General features: G+C 42.4%; 1 protein-coding gene and 1 long non-coding RNA gene across 6 annotated transcripts in view; one reads left to right on the plus strand and one right to left on the minus strand.

Annotated features, from left to right (window-relative positions):
- PPP2R5C (protein phosphatase 2 regulatory subunit B'gamma) overlaps positions 1–17,154 on the plus strand; it is a 140,457-nt gene that overhangs the window by 18,056 nt on the left and 105,247 nt on the right. For 3 of the 5 annotated variants that reach the window (XM_023628403.2, XM_023628405.2, XM_023628404.2), the window contains exon 3: positions 580–742. The exons of the other annotated variants lie outside the window; for them this stretch is intronic. In XM_023628403.2, coding sequence (XP_023484171.1) covers positions 580–742 — 163 coding nt within the window. The remainder of the gene's footprint in view (positions 1–579; positions 743–17,154) is intronic. 5 annotated transcript variants of the gene reach the window in all.
- On the minus strand, positions 12,667–16,290 carry LOC102147448 (uncharacterized). The gene is made up of 3 exons (XR_011432022.1): positions 16,062–16,290; positions 15,031–15,137; positions 12,667–14,057 (listed from the first exon to the last, which is right to left on the minus strand). It is a non-coding gene; the product is annotated as an uncharacterized lncRNA (long non-coding RNA).

A 17,154-nucleotide genomic window follows, 5' to 3' on the forward strand; every position in this document is an offset into this window, starting at 1 on the left:
CCAGCTTCTAGGGGCTGCCTGCACTCCTTAGCTCATTGCCCCTGTGTCTAAAGCCAGCGGCATAGCGTCTTCCAGTCTCTCTCTCTGACTCTCTGATCTCTGCTTTGTGGTTTCATTGCCTTTTCTTGTCTCATAAAGACCTGTATGATAACAGGGGGTGCAACCTGATAAGCCAGGATCATCTGCCATCCCAGGATCCTTAACCTCATCACTTCTGCAAAGTCCCTTGCCAAGTAAGGAAACACATTCCCAGGTTCCAGGGAGTAGGATGTGGGCGTCTTTGGAGGGTCATTGTCATCAGCCTGTATATATGTCCATCTATGTGGTAAATGTTAGGAAGTCAAGAGTTTGAAGGAGGATGTGAGAATTAGGTAAGGATGTGACTCTCGAAATCTGACATTACTGGCGGTGGGTTGTAGCCTCGGGCTGAGCGACCGTCAGGAATTACGTTGTTCACGGCAGAGCGGAAGAGACTCTCACAGAGTAAAACTTTTATATGTATTTTCCCATATTCTAATTGTGCTATAAAATGTAACCGTTTGACATATTCATTTGTTTTTGTTTTTATTTTGGAAACAGATTTCCAGCAGGAAAAACAGCCTTGCTGCTGTCCCGTCTACAGTATCTAGTAAAATAAAAGTGCCAGTCCCTCAGCCCATAGTGAAGAAAGACAAGCGGCAGAATTCTTCCAGGTTTAGTGTCAGCAATAATAGAGAACTTCAAAAGCTACCATCTTTAAAAGGTAATTTTTACTGTTTGTCTTGTAGAAGTTGAAGTTTTCCCTTTTAGGGGAAGTAGCACCGTTTGGTAGTTTGCTGGCTTCTCATGCCTCTGCTCTGTTTATGTTCCGTGGGGTCATCTTTTCTTCTTTATTGAGTTTCTTTAGACTGGATGCCTCTAACTTGTTTACCCAACTAATATTTCAAATTCCAGAGCTATTTAAGATAAAAGTATAATCGGGAATGTATTATAGATGTAATACACTTTAAAAAAAAGAGGAAAGACTTTAAATGTTTTCATGTTAATTGTAATTAAGCTAGCCAGTTTTTCTTTTCAATAATTCTTCTCTTTCATTTGTCTTAGAATTTAGCAATTGAGAAAGGAGTTACTACAAGTGGAGTAATTGTGAAAGTGTGCTAGAGCCTCTCTGTTTTCTGCTCTTGGAGTGAGCACTGTAACCAGAGTCCCCTGTGGGCTTTCTCCCTGTGAGTCACATGGGGATTACCTCTACCCAGGGCTTTCCTATTTGAGATTAGTCAGGGAACAGTACTCTTTGATTCCAATTTCCACCGAAATGGCGTAGTCGGCCCTTTCTATCTGGGGGTGTTCAGTCCCTAAAAGTGCTCCCCTAGGAGATTTTGAGGTTGAAGTACGTAAAACCTTATCAAGGAAAGTAGGGTAAGGACCCCGAAGTCAAATGTGAACCTCTGAAGACCTTTTATTTACTAAAACATAAGACTAGTGTATTAAAACATCAGACATTTTTCATATGTTAAATTCATAACAGTGGGTCTTTTTTTTTTTTTTTGAGGAAGATTCGCCCTGAGCTAACATCCTTTGCCTCTCCTGCTCTTTTTTTGCTTGAGGAAGATTAGCCCTAAACTAGCATCTGTACCAGTCTTCCTCTACTTTGTATGTGGGATGCCTCCACAGCGTGGCTGATGAGTGGAGTAGGTCTGCACCCGGGATCCAAACCTGTGAACCCCCGGCTGCCGAAGCGGAGTGCATGGAACTTTACCCACTCGGCCATGGGGCTGGCCCCCACAACAGTGGGTCTTTTACAATTAATTTCCATCTCATATAAACTCAGAGCAGAAAGTTGATCGTCTTTACAGGTGTATTCCAGTGCCTTCCACACTGCAGGACAGATAGCAGGAACTCAGTGCAGAAGGGCCAGATGTTCGGGGGAAGGAGTGATGGAGAGCAGGAGGGATGGGTGGAAGGGTGGATGAAGGGAGGGACTTACAGATCATGGATGCGTTTCCTGCCCCTTGCTTGCTGGGAATCCAGGCTCTCTGCTCACTGCACTGTACAGGACTTGTGTCTGGCTTCTATTTGGTTCAGCTTTGTGGCAGGTAATGTGCATACTAAGTCGTTTTTGAGGAGTCTTCCCCTGCCTAATGGTCCATGCCTTTCTGGTGCTACTCCTTCGTTCATCAGATATTGTGTTGAGCACCTACAAACCAGGCCCTGTTCTAGCTACTGGGGGTACAGCATTAAACAAAACCAAGGGCCTGCTCTGCTGGAGCCAACATCCTATTCCAATGGTAGGAGACAGACAGTGAGTGGGGAGAGGAACACACACACATCACTCCCCCTGCCAGTACCCCCGGAGGTTCAGCCGGAATACTTGGGATGTCTGGGCTGGAAAAGGTTTCCTATAACCATTCCTGAGCCTTCACAGTCCAGCCCTGTCCCTACCTAATACCCATCACAGCTGGAGCTTGGCTCCTGCCCCTTAGGGGATGTGCCCCGCCCTCCGTGCACCACGCAGAGCTGGCCCTTCCACTGTTCCCAGGATCAATTCTCTGTTGTGCATCTGCATATCCAGGAGAATTTCACACTGGTCAAGCCATGCCCCTCACTGGTCTTGTTTGATAAATCTTTCTTGGCTATTCTAAAACATTAGTTCTTCTGTATATATGTTCAAATAATTTTGTGTAGTTGAGGAAAAATAGGAATTGATTGGAATTACGTTAAAGATGTGTTAATTTGGGGAAGATTGATACTTTTATGAGACTCTTTTCCCTTCTAGGAAGATAGTAAATCTTCTCCACTTTTCTGGGTGTTGTTTTCTGACTTTTTATAAGATTTTATGATTTTCCTTTGCATTAAATTTATTCCTAAGTGCTTTATAGTTTTTGTTACTCTTATGACTGGGTTATATTTTTTCCATTTCTGCTTCTAATTAGTTCTTGCTAATCTAATGAAAAACTGCTGATTTTTTAATATTAGTCTGTCACCTTACCAAATTTCCTTATTAACCTTAGTAATTTTTTTTACTAGAGTCTGCATATATAGTCTTGTCATTTGTAATTAGAAACTTTTCTCTCTCTTCCAATATTTATACCAGCATATACTAGTTATTTTCATTTTGTTAGCTGGAACCAATAAAACATAGATAACAGGGGAGAACAGGCCCCCTGCTTTCTCCCATTTTGGTGAAGGCCTCAGCATTTCCTTGTTTGATGTGAAAACGGCTCTTGGTTCTGATAGCTCGCCTTTGCCCTGCTGCCGATGTTCCCTGGTCCTCCTCCTCACAGCTCTTCCTGCCTCCCATCCTGGCTGGTTGGTGCCGCGCTCGTGCACTACTGCTGACTTTTATGAGATGCCATATGATTTTTCTCCTTAAGATGTTAATATAATAATTGCTGTGTTGATAGATTTTCTGGTTTTGAACTACCCTTGCATTACTGGGCTAAACCTCAATATGGTTGCAAATGTGACTTTTACACAGTAGTGGGTTCAGTTTGCTGATATTTGTTAGAGTCTTTGCTTCTGTATTTACTACATGAAGCTGGTCTATAGTTTTCTTCCCTTTTTTTGTTCTACTGTATTTTATCAAATCTAAGATGCCCTTTGCGCTCTTTCGTGAGGGTGGTCTGTAGGTTTTTACGCCGCTCTCACGCTGCCGTCTGCTGGCAGGGATTGTAAGACGCACTCAGGTTTCAGCAAAAATCAAATCTCAAAGTCATGACAGAGGGTTACAAGGTTGACTGAGAACTCAGCTGGGCCTGGTGCTTTCCTCAGTGATAAATCTGTAGATTCCTTCCATGTTGGGTCAAGTAAGGGTAGGTCATGTATTAACTTGTACATTATGTTCTTTAATCAGTCTTTTAATTTCTTCCACATCTGTGGTAGTGATGTCTCCCTGTGAGCTCGTTTATTCCTTTGATTATTTTGTTTTCAGTATCGTTAATTTCTACTTCTATCTTTAATTACTCATCTGTTGTATTCTTTACCTCATTTATTAAGTTGTATACAAAGTTCACTTCTTTTTAGTTTGTTTTTAATAATAAAAGAATTTAAAGCTGTGTATTCCTCTGAGTATAACTCCAGCTTCATCCATAGATTTTCTTTCTTCTCTTTTTCAAATCATACCTTTTTTTAGAGTTTTATTGAGGCATAATTTACGTACTGTAAAATTCACTCACTGTAATTGGAAATTTTAATTATTTTAGTAAATGTGTAGAGTTGTGCAACCATCACCACAGTCCGGTTTTGAAATATGTCCATGACCCCCCTAGAAAGTTACCTTGTGCCTGTTTGCTGTCAGTCCCCACTCCCATCCGCAGCTCCAGGCAACCACTGGTCTGCTCTCTGTCTCTCGATGTGCCTTTTCTGGACATATCATATAAATGAAATCGTGCAATATGTAGTCTTTTACATCTGTCTCTTTCACTTAGTATAATGTTTTGAGGTTCATCCACGTTGAGTAGTTTGTTTCTTTTTAATGCTGAATAATATTCTATGAGATGCATATACCACATTTTCTTTATCCGTTGACCAACTGGTGGACATTTGAGTTGTCTTTTGGCTGCTGTGAATAATGCTGCTATCAACATTCACATACGAGTCTTTGCTTGAACGTGTATTTTCATCTCTCTTGGGTAGATACCTAGAAGTGGAATTGCTGGCTTGGATGGTAAGGTTATGTTTAGCTTTTTAAGAAACTGCCAAACTATTTTCCAAAGCCATTACACCATTTTACATTCCTACCAGCAGCGTCTGATAGTTCCAGTGTGTCAGCGTTCTTGCCAATACTTGTTATTGTCTGTCTTTTTGATTATAGCCTTTCTTGTGGGTGTGTAGTGGTATCTCCTTACGGTTTGATTTGCATTTCCCTAATGACTTCAGATGTTAAGCGTCTTTTCGTGTATCTGTTAGCCGTTTGTATACCTTCTTTGATGAAATGTCTGTTCAAACCTTTTGCCTATTTTTAATTGGCTGTCTTATTACTGAATTATAACGATTCTTTATCTTTATGTAATCTGGATAGGAGTCCTTTATCAGATACGTGATTTGCAAATATTTTCTCCCTGTTTGTGTCTTGTCTTTTTATCCTCTTACTGGTGTCTTTGAAGCCCAAAAGTTTGAATTTTGATGAAGTTCATTTTATGTGTTTCTTAAAGATTTTGCTTTTGGTGTTGTATCTCAGAACTCTTTGCTTAACCCAAGGTCACAAAGGTTTTTTTCCTGTGTTTTCTCTAGAAGTATTATAGTTTTAACTCTTATATTTAGGCCTAAGATCTACTTCAAGTTAATTTTGCGTATAATGTGAGATAGAAGTCTAAAATTCATCTTTTTGCATGTGGATATCCAGGTGTCTCAGCACCATTTGTTGCAAGAGCTATTTTTCCCCATGGAGTTGCCCTGGCACCCTTCTCAAAAACCAATTGACTGTAAAGGTAAAGATTAATTTCTGGACTCTCAATTTTATTCCATCAATATACATGCCTACTTTATGCCAGTACCACACTATCTCATTTTTTTAATTTGCATTTCTATGATGAGGTCAGGTACCTTTTAAAATGTTATTGGCCGTTTTTCTTTGGGCTGCCTGACATCATCTTAATTTTTTTAAAGAGTGTTTATTCTGGATATGAACTCTTTGTTGGTTATACGTGTGTTACAGATACCTTTTTCCACTATAGTTTTTCTTGTTCATTTTGGCCCTTCTGCTGAGGTGGTTCAGTTTATAGGTAATTGATGATGGATGAGCTGGGCACCTGTTCGTAGGTTTATCAGCTATTTGGATATGTTCTTTTGTGAAGTGCCAGTTTAAGTCTTTGGGCCCGTCTTTCTATTGGGTTGTAACAGTTAAAAAAAAAACAGATTTGTAGGAGTTCAGATATAGGAATTGCAAATTTTCTTCTAGTCTGTATCTTGAGTTTTCTCTCTCAAAGACATTAGCACTTTGAGAGTCCTTTGTATGTCCTGTTTAATAAATCCTTGCCTTCCACGAAGTAATGAAGATGTTAGCCTATGTCTTTTTTCTCTAAAACGTTATTTTACCTTGGACATTTAGCTTGCAATCCATGTGAAATTGATTTCTTTATCTGCTGTGATGTTAGAGGTCAAGATTTCGTTTCTGCCCTGGGGCTCTCCGTTTGGCGTGGTGCCTTGTGTTGAAAGAATCCTCCTTCGCTCACTGCAGTGCTGTCTCTATCATCAGTAAAGTACCATCACTGTGTGGATCCGTTCCTGGGCACTATATTCTTCCCTTATTTTGTCTCATCTCACGTCCATACGACACTGCAACATGCTAGTAGGTCTTGATATCTGGTAGTGTACGTCCTTCAGCTTTTTCTTAAAAATTGCCTTGGCTCTTTTCATTTCCAAATTAGTTTTAGAATCCGCTGTTTCTCTAAGAAGTCCTGGCTTCTTTCGGTGGGGAATGTATTTCAAGACCACAGTCTGGTGCTAGGGTTCTTGTTGGGATGGTCATTGTTTACAGGCCTGTTTAGTGGACCAAACCAGAAAATACAGCACGTCAGGAATTCTACTGCTCCTTTCCGCTCAGATTGAGGTTTCTGAGGCGTTTATTTAGCTGCTTCTGTCCTGCATCTCCTTTTTGTCGCACCAAGATTTCTGTTTCTCAAGGACATCAGGGAGAATAGAACTTAAATATCAGACAATTATTCATTTACTTTATCCCACAGTATATTCTCAGAAGAATAATAGTAACACTGTGACCAAAATGATGATCGAAAGATTAAAATTCTTTGCGTTTTCTCATTTTCTTCTGCCTCACCTTTTTTATAGTTTTGCGCTCTCCCTCGTTGGAGCACACGGCCGTCACAAACTGTCTTCTCCTCTCACTTTCCTCGTTACACCTAGATCCCCATGTAAACACAGTGTGAGCTCCTCACCCGTCTTCATGCCGACACTCCCTCTGGGATTTTGGTCTTTTGAACCTTGCCCACTAGTAGATTTCTACTTCAAACTTCAGAGACTGTTTGTCCGGATAGAAAATCCTTGGCGTGTGTTTTCTTTACATAAGTATCTTAAGGATGTTACTCCATTTCCTTCTGTTATAAAAAGCATTGCTGGGGCCAGCCCAGTGGCATAGCAATTAAGTTTGCACACTCCACTTCAGCTGCCTGGGGTTTGCTGGTTCAGATCCCAGGTGTGGACCTATGCACTGCTTATCAAGCCGTGCTGTGGCGGCATCCCACTTATAAAATAGAGGAAGATGGGCACAGATGTTAGCTCAGGGCTAATCTTCCTCAAAAAAAAAAAAACAGGCTGGCCCCGTGGCCGAGTGGTTAAGTTCGCGTGCTCTGCTGCAGGCAGCCCAGTGTTGCGTTGGTTCGAATCCTGGGCGCGGACATGGCACTGCTCATCAAACCACGCTGAGGCAGCGTCCCACGTGCCACAACTAGAAGGACCCACAACTAAAATATATACAACTATGTACCAGGGAGCTTTGGGGAGAAAAAGGAAAAAAAAAATCATCTTTAAAAAAAGAAACAACATTGGTGTAAGAGTCTGATGTTGGTTTAATTTTCTTTCCCTTACAAGTTACTTGGTCTGTTTGCTGTGATGCCTAAGTAGTTTTTTTTCTTTAAAATCCAGTAATTTCAGTATATATCAATCTGGGTTGATTTTCCTGCATACGTGTTATGGTCTTTCAGTATGTAGTACCAAGTCTCTTTTTTCTTGGATTATTATTTTGAGGATTTGTTCTGTTCCCTGTAGTTTTCTCCTTTGAAGACTCCCATTATATAAATACTGAATTTTCTCTTTGCCTCTTTTTATATTTGTTGTTTCTTTCTCTGTCCTTTTCATTTCTTTTTTATTTAAATTTTTTTCTCCTTTTCCTGTACAGTCGTGCTCCACGTAACGATGTCTTGGTCAGCAGCAGACCACGTACACAGCGGTGGTCCCATAACATTAGTAACAAGAGCCTAGGTGTGTGAAAGTACACTCGGTGATGTTTGCACAACCATGAAATTGCCTAACAGCACATTTCTCAAAACGTATCCCCATCATTAAGGGTGCCTGACTGTACTGTTCCTTGTGAGGCATTTTATGTTGTGCTTATTTGCTCTTGTGTTCCTTCCAGTTAATCTTCATTTCTGAAATTATTTTTCTTTTATTTTTAGTTCTTTACAGAGTTATTACCTATTTCTGAGTTTTCCTATTAAAGATTTATGTAGTCCTTTCACACATTATATTATTCCTTTAATGTCTTTTGACTCATCTTGAAGCATTTGGCTGTGGTTTTTAATGTCCTTTGTGGGATGTCTTTCTGGCGTGCTTTGACTGTCTGCAGAGATGTCATTCTGTTCCCTGGTCTCTTTTTCCTTTAATAACTGTGCGAGACTTGACTTTGATCCCTCCTGTTGCTCAAGTGTGTGTGAAGTTAGAGAAGAAGAACTTGGCTCTAGAGCTCTAGCTTCAATTATTTTTGTGAAATTTTCAAAAATATGGCACCTCCCGCCCCCTTTCTTTTTTGGTAAGGAAGATTGGCCCTGAGCTAACATCTGTTGCCAGTCTTCCTCTTTTTTTTGCCCCTAACCAAAGCCCCAGTACATAGCTGTATATCCTAGATGTAAGTCCTTCTAGTTCTTCTATGTAGGATGCTGCCACAGCATGGCTTAATGAGCAGTGTGTATGTCTGCACTCAGGATCCAAACTGGTGAACCCCGAGCCGCTGAAGCAGAGTGCATGAAGTTAACCACTCTGCCACCAGGCCAGCCCCACAGCTTCCTTTCTGACTGCCCTGATTCACTTGTCTTGCCCCGCTTCTGTCTGGATCTGTTTTTTCCATTTCCTGTACTGCTGTTCTATTTGGATTCTCTTCCCAACAGCTTCTCCCCAGTGTGGCCTAGTTCTGGAAGGGATCTTTGACTACTGAGTTTTCAGGGTTCCCAGGGCCCTTCAGACTTGACTGTGGACTCTTTGCTCTCACCCACTGGAGGGTCCAGACCCCTTCTGTTTTCAGCTGCTGTTCTCATATGGGCTCACCCAGCTCTCTGACTGCTTCCCACCTGGTTGTTTGAGCTCTCAGGTCCGTAGGACGTCTCTTGCTTCTCCCTGCCGTCTTCCTCACAGACACTGACAGCACGCAGGTGTTGTGGCTGCTGGTGGTCTATCCCCATACGCTCACATGTCAGTGGGGACACATTTTCTCCTAATTTTGTCAGAGATGTTGGCCATGTGCTTTTGGTTTTGCCATCTTAGTTGCTCTGTATGATTTTATGCAAGAATTTGGAGAGATTTAAAAAACCATGCCACACTTTTTTCATAATTGCCGGAACTTGGAAGCAACCAGGGTGTCCTTCAGTAAGTGAATGAATAAACAAACTGTGATACATCCAGACAATGGAATAATATTCAGCAATGAAAAGAAATGAGCTTCTGGGCCATCAAAAGACGTAGAGGAACCTGGGCTGCATGTTACTAAATGAAAGGAGCCGATCTGAGTATGCTTCTCACTATGTGACACTCTGGAAAAGGCCAAACGATGGAGACAGTAAAAAGATCGTAGTTACCAGGGCTTGAGAGGAGGGAGAGAGGAATAGATGGAGCACAGGAGATTTTTAGGACAGAGAAACGATTCTGTAAGATACCATAATGGTGAATACATGGCATTTTGCGTTCATCAAAACCCATAGAATGTACAATACAAAGAGTAAACCGTAATGTAAACTGTGGTCTTTAGTTAATGATAATGTATCAATGTTTGTTCATAAGTTGTAACAAATGTACCACATTAATGCAAGATGTTAGTAATAGGGGAAACTGTGGGAGGGCAGGGAGGTATATGGGAACTCTACTTTACATTCAATTTTTCTGTAAACCTAAAAATTGAAGTCTGTTAATTAAAAAAAAAAGTGGTTGCCAGAGGCGGGGGGACAGAGGGTGAGTGAAATGGGTGAGGCGTTCAAAAGGTACAAACTTCCAGTTATAATAAGTCAGTCCTGGGGATGTCATGTGCAGCAGGCGACTGTAGCTAATAATTCTATATTGCGTATTGGCAAGTTCTTAAGAGTAGATCTTAGAAGTTCCCATCACAAGAAAAAAAAATTCCATAACTATGTATGGTGACCGATGTTAACTAGACTTATTGGGGTGAATTTCACAATATAAACAAATATCGAATCATTATATCGTACACCTGAAACTAATGTAATGTTTCTTGTCAGTTATACCTCAAAATAAACAGATAAATAAATAAAAGCAGTGCTGCTACTCTCATCTTCTCAGACGCCTCCATTGTTGAATATTCGAGTTCCAGCCTTTTGCAGTGCTCCGTAACAGTATTACTGTTTTATTGTTGATGATCATTTAGATTTATCCATTTATTTGTCACTTTATTCTTCATTCCTTTTGGCATCTCAGACTTCACATCTGCGATCATTTTCCTTCTGTTTGAACACATCATTTAGAATTGTCTTTAATGAGACTCTCTGTGGCCCATTCTTTGTTTGTTTGTTTATCTAGGAAGTGTCTTTACTTTGCCCTCATTCTTGGAAGATACTGGCTGAGTTCTGATTGCAGGTTGAGTTATGTTCCTTCAGTACACTGAAGATAAGCCTTTTGTTGCCTTTTGACTTCCGTTAGTATTGAGATGCCAAAGCCATTCTTTGGAAGGTATTGTTTGTGATTTCTGGCCATTTTTCTGATTTTTGACTGTGACGTTGAGTTTTCAGTGCTTTTGCTGCTAGGTGTCCAAGTTTGGGTTTCTTTTTTATCAGTCTTTTTTGGGATTCATCTTTAATCTGTGGTTGGTTATATTTCCTCAGCTGTGGAAAGTTCCAGCCGTTATCTCTACATTAGTCTCTTGTTTTTCCTTGGCTCTAATCAAACGTGTGTTGGACTTTTCATTTACTATTTTTCTTTAATCTTCATCTGTGTTTTTCAGTCTTACTGTGACTTACCATGCTATGTTCTTGATCAGAATGTCTGAAGGTAAAGGACCAGTTTTCTTTTTCTTAATTTTCAACCTATCATGGACTAATACTTTCATAAAATACAGTAAAAATAAATTACTATAAAAATGAGAGATGAAATACAGCCACAGCCTGTTGATTATTTTACTCAGTAGACGTGAAATTACTTTGTTAAATTGCTATCAAAGTTAAACATCATTCTCCATTTGTCTCATCTCATTGAGAAGCTTTAGGTTTCTCTAATATGTGTTAACCCATCTGTTAGGCTTTTAATTTCAGATATACTGTTTTCATTTATGGAAGTTCTGTTTTTAGTCTGCATTTTGATTTTGTGTGTGTGTGTGGGGAAGATTGGCCCTGAGCTAACGTCTCTTGGCATTCTTCCTCTTTTTTTGCTTGAGGAAGATTGTCACTGAGCTCACATCTGTGCCCATCTTCCTCTATTTTATGTGGGACGCTGCCACAGCATGGCTTGGTGAGTGGTGCTCAGTCCACACCTGGGGTCCAACCCTGTGAACCCCGGGCCACCAAGGCAGAGCATGCAAACTTTACTATGCCACCAGGCTGGCCCCTGCAGTGTGGTTTTCTTAATATTTTCCTATTCCCTTGCAGGCACCATCAAACTTGACAGTTCTTTAAGTATACCAAGCACAGCTGCTTCATAGTCTGTATCAGATAATACCAGTATCTGAAGTGCTTGTCACATTTTGCCCGTGATGTCTTATTTCCTTGTGTATCCAACTATTTTTTAGTGTATTCTGGTCATTGTACTCAAGTGGTTGGAATAAATTGAAACCTAGAATCGAAGTATCTTCTTCAGCAGGGATTTGTTTTTGCTTCTTCCAGACACCTGGGGTCACTGCTAGTCTGGGGGTCCTGTAAATCACAACTCTGGGTAATGACTTGTTAAATTAGCCAGGTTGTCCTGTAAAGTATCCCCTTAGGTGAAGACATCCCTTCTTCACCTAAGAAGTGAACCTAACCGTACAATGGCGGTTCCCTTTGCCCCTCAGAAAGCACTGGTGATAATCTGCAAGGTGTGTTTTGGTGTCCTGCCAGCATCTGTTCCCATTATCTCTATGTTAATGCTTTAAACACCACTTGATAATGTGTGCCCCAGGCAATAGTTTCACCAGAGATTTCAGCATTTAATCTGGCATTCTTCTGAAAGCAGAGATATTTCTTACCAACTGGAGGTATTTGGTTATCTGGACATATAGTTCCTGCTGGAAGGTCAGAATAAGTTTAATTCTTTGCCTTTTAGTTAACAATTTTGCTCAAATGGTGAAAACTAACGTTTTTTTCTGGCTTTCTCCTTTTTGGATATCATTACGGACTCATGTTTTTCATTGATTTTGATGTGTTTTAATCTACTAAAATGGTATTCTTTCTGATGTGCAGATGCATAAGTTTAACCATTGGGTGCCCTTTCGGGTAGCTCCTGTGTATGTTTTGGCATGGCCTCATTTACTTTTGATTTCTTGATTTCTTGATTTCTGGTGCAGTAAGCTGTCCCCCAGGCTTGTTTGTACCTTCCCTCCCCCAGACTTGGAATCAACCATTTTTCAAGGAGCCCTGATTTCCTTTCAGTGGGGAATGATATTAGAGACCAAAATTTGGGTACTAGGGTGCTTGTTGCTGCTGGACTGATGTTGCTTTTAGGTGCTTTCAGTGGAGGGAGCCAGCAAATATATATATATGTATATATTTTTTTTAGTTGTGCATTCATATTGTCGACGAAAATAATCCATAATCAATCTATAAATGAAAACTTGGGTGAGTTTATTCTGAGCTGAAATCTGAGGACCATGGCCTGGGGCCTTTCTTCCCGAAGGCAGAAAGGGCACCAAAGAAGTGAGGCATACAGAGTGGTTATATACCCCCATACAGGACGTTTCACATGTGATTGAAATGTCCCTCCCACAATAGTCACAAGATTGCCTGTCGCACAGTGCTTGATGGACACAGCAGGTAGTGGGTCTGCTCTCTCAGAGGGTGTAGCAGGAGGCAAGTCTATTGTCTGGAGCTGGGCAGTCACAGGTGAGCGCAGCAATCAGTTTCTAGCCTAAGGAAAGATGCTTAATCCTTAAAGAAATGCCAACCTTGGGAGCGGGAGGGAAGTTGCACCTTTATCTCAAGGGCCTTTGCTCTTGCCATAGGGAATGCCTAAAACAGATATACAATGCATGCTCAACGGCCTCGGTCAGGCCCTTTTGGAAAGACAAGGTCAGGCCGAACTAGGTTTACACCAAATGGCTTCCTCATATTCTCCAACATATCCTACTACTTGCCATTTTTATTTGTCAGTATTGGTATTTTCAATTCAACTTATCGTTATGGTGTTTTCACTTGTTTCTTTATTTTTCAGTTTTATCTCTGTCTTACACTGAAAATCTTGATTTCTAACATCATTGACATAATTATTGCTATATCCTGTTAAAACAATTCACAACAACAATATTGGTGGTTACAAACAGTAGGAACTTTGAATTGGCTCATTTCATTGCAGAAAAAGCTGTTGGTGTTTTTATTGGGATTCCATCAAATTTTTAAAATACCCAGGGGGGATTGGCAACTCTAGGTTGTTTGCGTCCTCTTAGCTAAGAGGCTGCTCCGACTTTGTGTTTAAGGCCACTTTCATTTCCTTAGGGGTGTTTATGAGTTTCCCTCCTGTGGGTTTTGCACATTTCTGTTTATGCCCAGATATTCTCTTAGCGCTGCTGTTGTAAATGGGGTCTCCTCTGCCATTATGTCTCCTGCATAGTTGTTGGTGGTTGCTATGAAGGCTGCTCATCTCTGTCTTTCACGTCCTGCTTCCTGGGTCATCCTGTTGTTTGCAGCAGTTTTTCACTTTGTTCTTTGGGTGTCCAGGTCTCGAAGCAGATTACCTGCAGATAAGGTATCTCGCCTCTCTGTTTCTGGTTGTTATCCCTCTTGTATCTTTCTCTTGAGTTGACTGAAACTTCCAGTAAGATCTTCTGTGTGGTGGTGCGAGTGGGCGTATGTGTCTTCTTCCTGACTAATGGGGATGGAAGCAGGATTTTAAACAACCATTTTTTATTCCATTCTGTGGTGGCCCCCAGTGGCAGCTGTCATAGACTGTGCGTTAGGGTGAACCTTCTCTTGTTATTGTTGTTCACGTCTTTGGACCTTTCCCTAAGCGGCATTCAAGGAAAGGAAGTACAAAGTCAGAGACCATATGTTTTCAAAACCCCCTGCAGACCCTGTGCAGAGAGGGCGCCACGTGCGCCTTGCCTGGAGCGCTGGAGGCACTGTCCAGCGCTGGCATCAGGTGAAGCCTTTAGCTATTGTTAAGTGGAAAATAGTATCTCCTATTTTTGTGTATTTAACAGTGAGACTGCGTGTGGTCTTCAAGCCATGTTCATTCAAAGATTTTTCTGAATTTTCCCTTCATTTAACATTTTTGGTCTGGAGGTAGAAGTGTTAAATGAAGAGACCAATTTTTTTAAGTGACTCATGGGAGGAGTAAATTAATCATGGGCTTTGTTTCTTGACGCCGTTCTCCTGTTTGAGAAAAGAAAGCCCTGGGAGAGGCCCGTGAGAGTCCTAATGGACACTGCGGGACTTAATAACCAGTAACTGGAGACCCTGGAGCAGAAATGAGGCGTTCCTGAGTATTTGGCCTTTTGGGAAAGAAGTTGTTACATTGTTGTTGAGAGAATTACATGAATTTTTAAAAAGTGGCTTTCAAATAGCAGTTAAAATTTTATATTGCTTGCCCTCCTTTTGTAAAAATAAATACTTCGGCTTCATTCAGCAGAATTTATTTTCTGATACAATTGAAAGTTTTGCCATACAGATGGATCATTTTTACTGCTTAAAGATGAATTATGCATCTGTTTACAGGAGCTTTGCCTCTTGCCCATCAGTTGAAAAATAATAAGAATAAAGTGTGAGGGCCCGGACCAGTGGCATAGTGGTTAAGCTCTCTTGCTCCCCTTCAGTGGCCCAGGGTTCACGGGTTCAGATCCTGGGCACAGACCTGCACTCCATCAAGCCATGCTGTGGCAGTGTCCCATATGCAAAATAGAGGAAGATTGGCACAGATGTTAGCTTAGGGCCAGTCTTCCTCACCAAAAAAAAAGAGTGTGAGAAGTTGCCAAAGTACCTGCTCCTAATTCTGGTGGGTTGGGAAACTCCTTTCATCAGTCTTTTCTTCTGTGCTCCATTCTTCTGTCGTGCACTGTGATTTCTGTGTCTCCTCTTGATAGCCCACTATAATGAGAGGAAACAGCTCTGAGCTTGGTGAGGCAGGTGCCAGTTCACAGCAAATATTCACTGACCTTCTGGGTTGTCCAGAGCATGGGGAGATGCTCAGGACAGTGACGGTGACCAGAGGTGGCCCTTGTCCTCAGGGAGCCGACAGACCCAGGTCCCCCATGGTTTCCCAGCTCCCACCCCTCCTGGCTATCCTCTGCCACCAGCTGGGCAGCAGAAGCACCACCAGTGCCGCTCCTGTGACTAGCTGAGAGCTGGTCCCGTGTCAGACAGCCTGTGTCCCATCTCGAGCCACAGCCAGCCCGCCCCTCCAAGGGGCCCTCCTGTCCCCTCTCTTCAGGCCACAGACGTGGCTGTTACTGCAGGGGTCAGTCTCAGGCCTCTGACCGTCATACTCTGCGAGAGCAGGCAAAACCCTGGGGTTTGGTTTCGGCTGGCAGCTATAATCTCACGCTTAATGTTTATTTCAGGCCTTCCCAAAGCTCTCCTGGAGCTCTCCCAGCACCTTGCACTCAGCTCCTTCTCTCCCGCACACACAGCCTCTCCTGGTGTCCCATGCTCTGTCTGGTCCCTCTAGGCCCCAGTGGCCTGGGTCTCCTCCGTGCTCTGCCTTCCCCAGAGGCAGTCACCATGCCCTGCTGTCCTGCCGCCTCCAGTGCCTCCTGCCTCAAGCCTGCCTTACCTTTTTTCTTTAATGTAGTAAAGTAGACATAGCGTAGTGTTCATCTTTTTGACCATTCGTAAGTGTGCAGTTCAGTGGCATTAAGTACATTCATAATGCAGTGTGCCCATCACCACCATCTGTCCATCATCCCCAACAAAATCCTCCCCGTGCCCTCCCCCAGCCCCGGCACCCACCACTCTGCTTCCTGTCTCGATGATTCTGACCACTCTAGAAACCTCATGTAAGCGGAATCTTACAGGATTTGTCCTTTTGTGACTGGCTTATTCACTTGGCATAATGTCCTCAAGGTTCTTCCGTGTTGTAGCATGTGACAGGATTTCCTTCCTTTTTAAGGCTGAATAATACTCCATTGTATAGACGTACCAGTTTGTTTATCCATTCATCTGTCAATGGCACTTGGGGTGCAGGACACGTTGCATACACTACTTCATTCACCATACATGTTACTGTGATCTAAAATGTCACCTGAGGGCAGAGGTGGTTTGCATGTCGGTTTTTGGTGCCCAGTCCAGTATCTGCCAAGGATCCGGGAAACACACTTTTGCTGAAGGAATGAAAAGCCCTCTGGGCCGTCTGCCTGTCCTCTCCCGGTCCTTCACTTCTCACAGAGGATTGCCCTGGTGTCACCTCGGGGGGAAGCCAGAACCCGGTCCAGGCTCACCACGCCCTCCACCTCAGCTGCTGCTTTGTAAAAGGAGGTTGTTACTCACAGTTGACATGAAAGCGCTTCGATGCATCACGGGTGCTCGGCCTACTCTGTGTGGGCTTCCTCCCTGCTCAGGACGAGGAAAGGGTGTGAGCACTCGCTTTGGCTTTAAAGGTTTTCCAGCCCAGCCGTGGGGAGAACAAAAGCAAGAAGCTCTCCCGGCAGCAGAGCACTGAGGGTACCTTTCACTCCGTCGACTCCACTCTCCTCCACGGCCTTTCCTGGGGATCAGCGCGTCCCCCCTTTAATTGCCAGCAGGACTCGCGCAGATGAACAGGCAGCCAGCACCCGTCCCTTTGTCCTTGCTGTTGGCAGGCAGGAGCTCCCTGGCAACCTTTGAACACAGCTGAGTGCTAGGTATCTTTGATCTGCCTAAGGAAAAAGTCTATTTTAAACTGTAAGTGAAGCCAAATTTTTTAGGTTAGGTTTCTTACCCAACAAAACATACATCACCCATGCTCGTATAATTTCCAGTTAAAATAGTGCTGGCCAGAGCAATGTCAGTGCCTGGCAGTTAGGACACTACAATTCTCTGGGTTCAAAAAAACAACTTGCTTTTAATGAAAGAAACTGTAAAACTTCTTCGCTAAAATATGAGCATATTTAATTTGCCTACAAAATTG

Source organism: Equus caballus, chromosome 24 (assembly GCF_041296265.1).
Source record: "Equus caballus isolate H_3958 breed thoroughbred chromosome 24, TB-T2T, whole genome shotgun sequence".
NCBI lineage: Eukaryota > Metazoa > Chordata > Mammalia > Perissodactyla > Equidae > Equus > Equus caballus.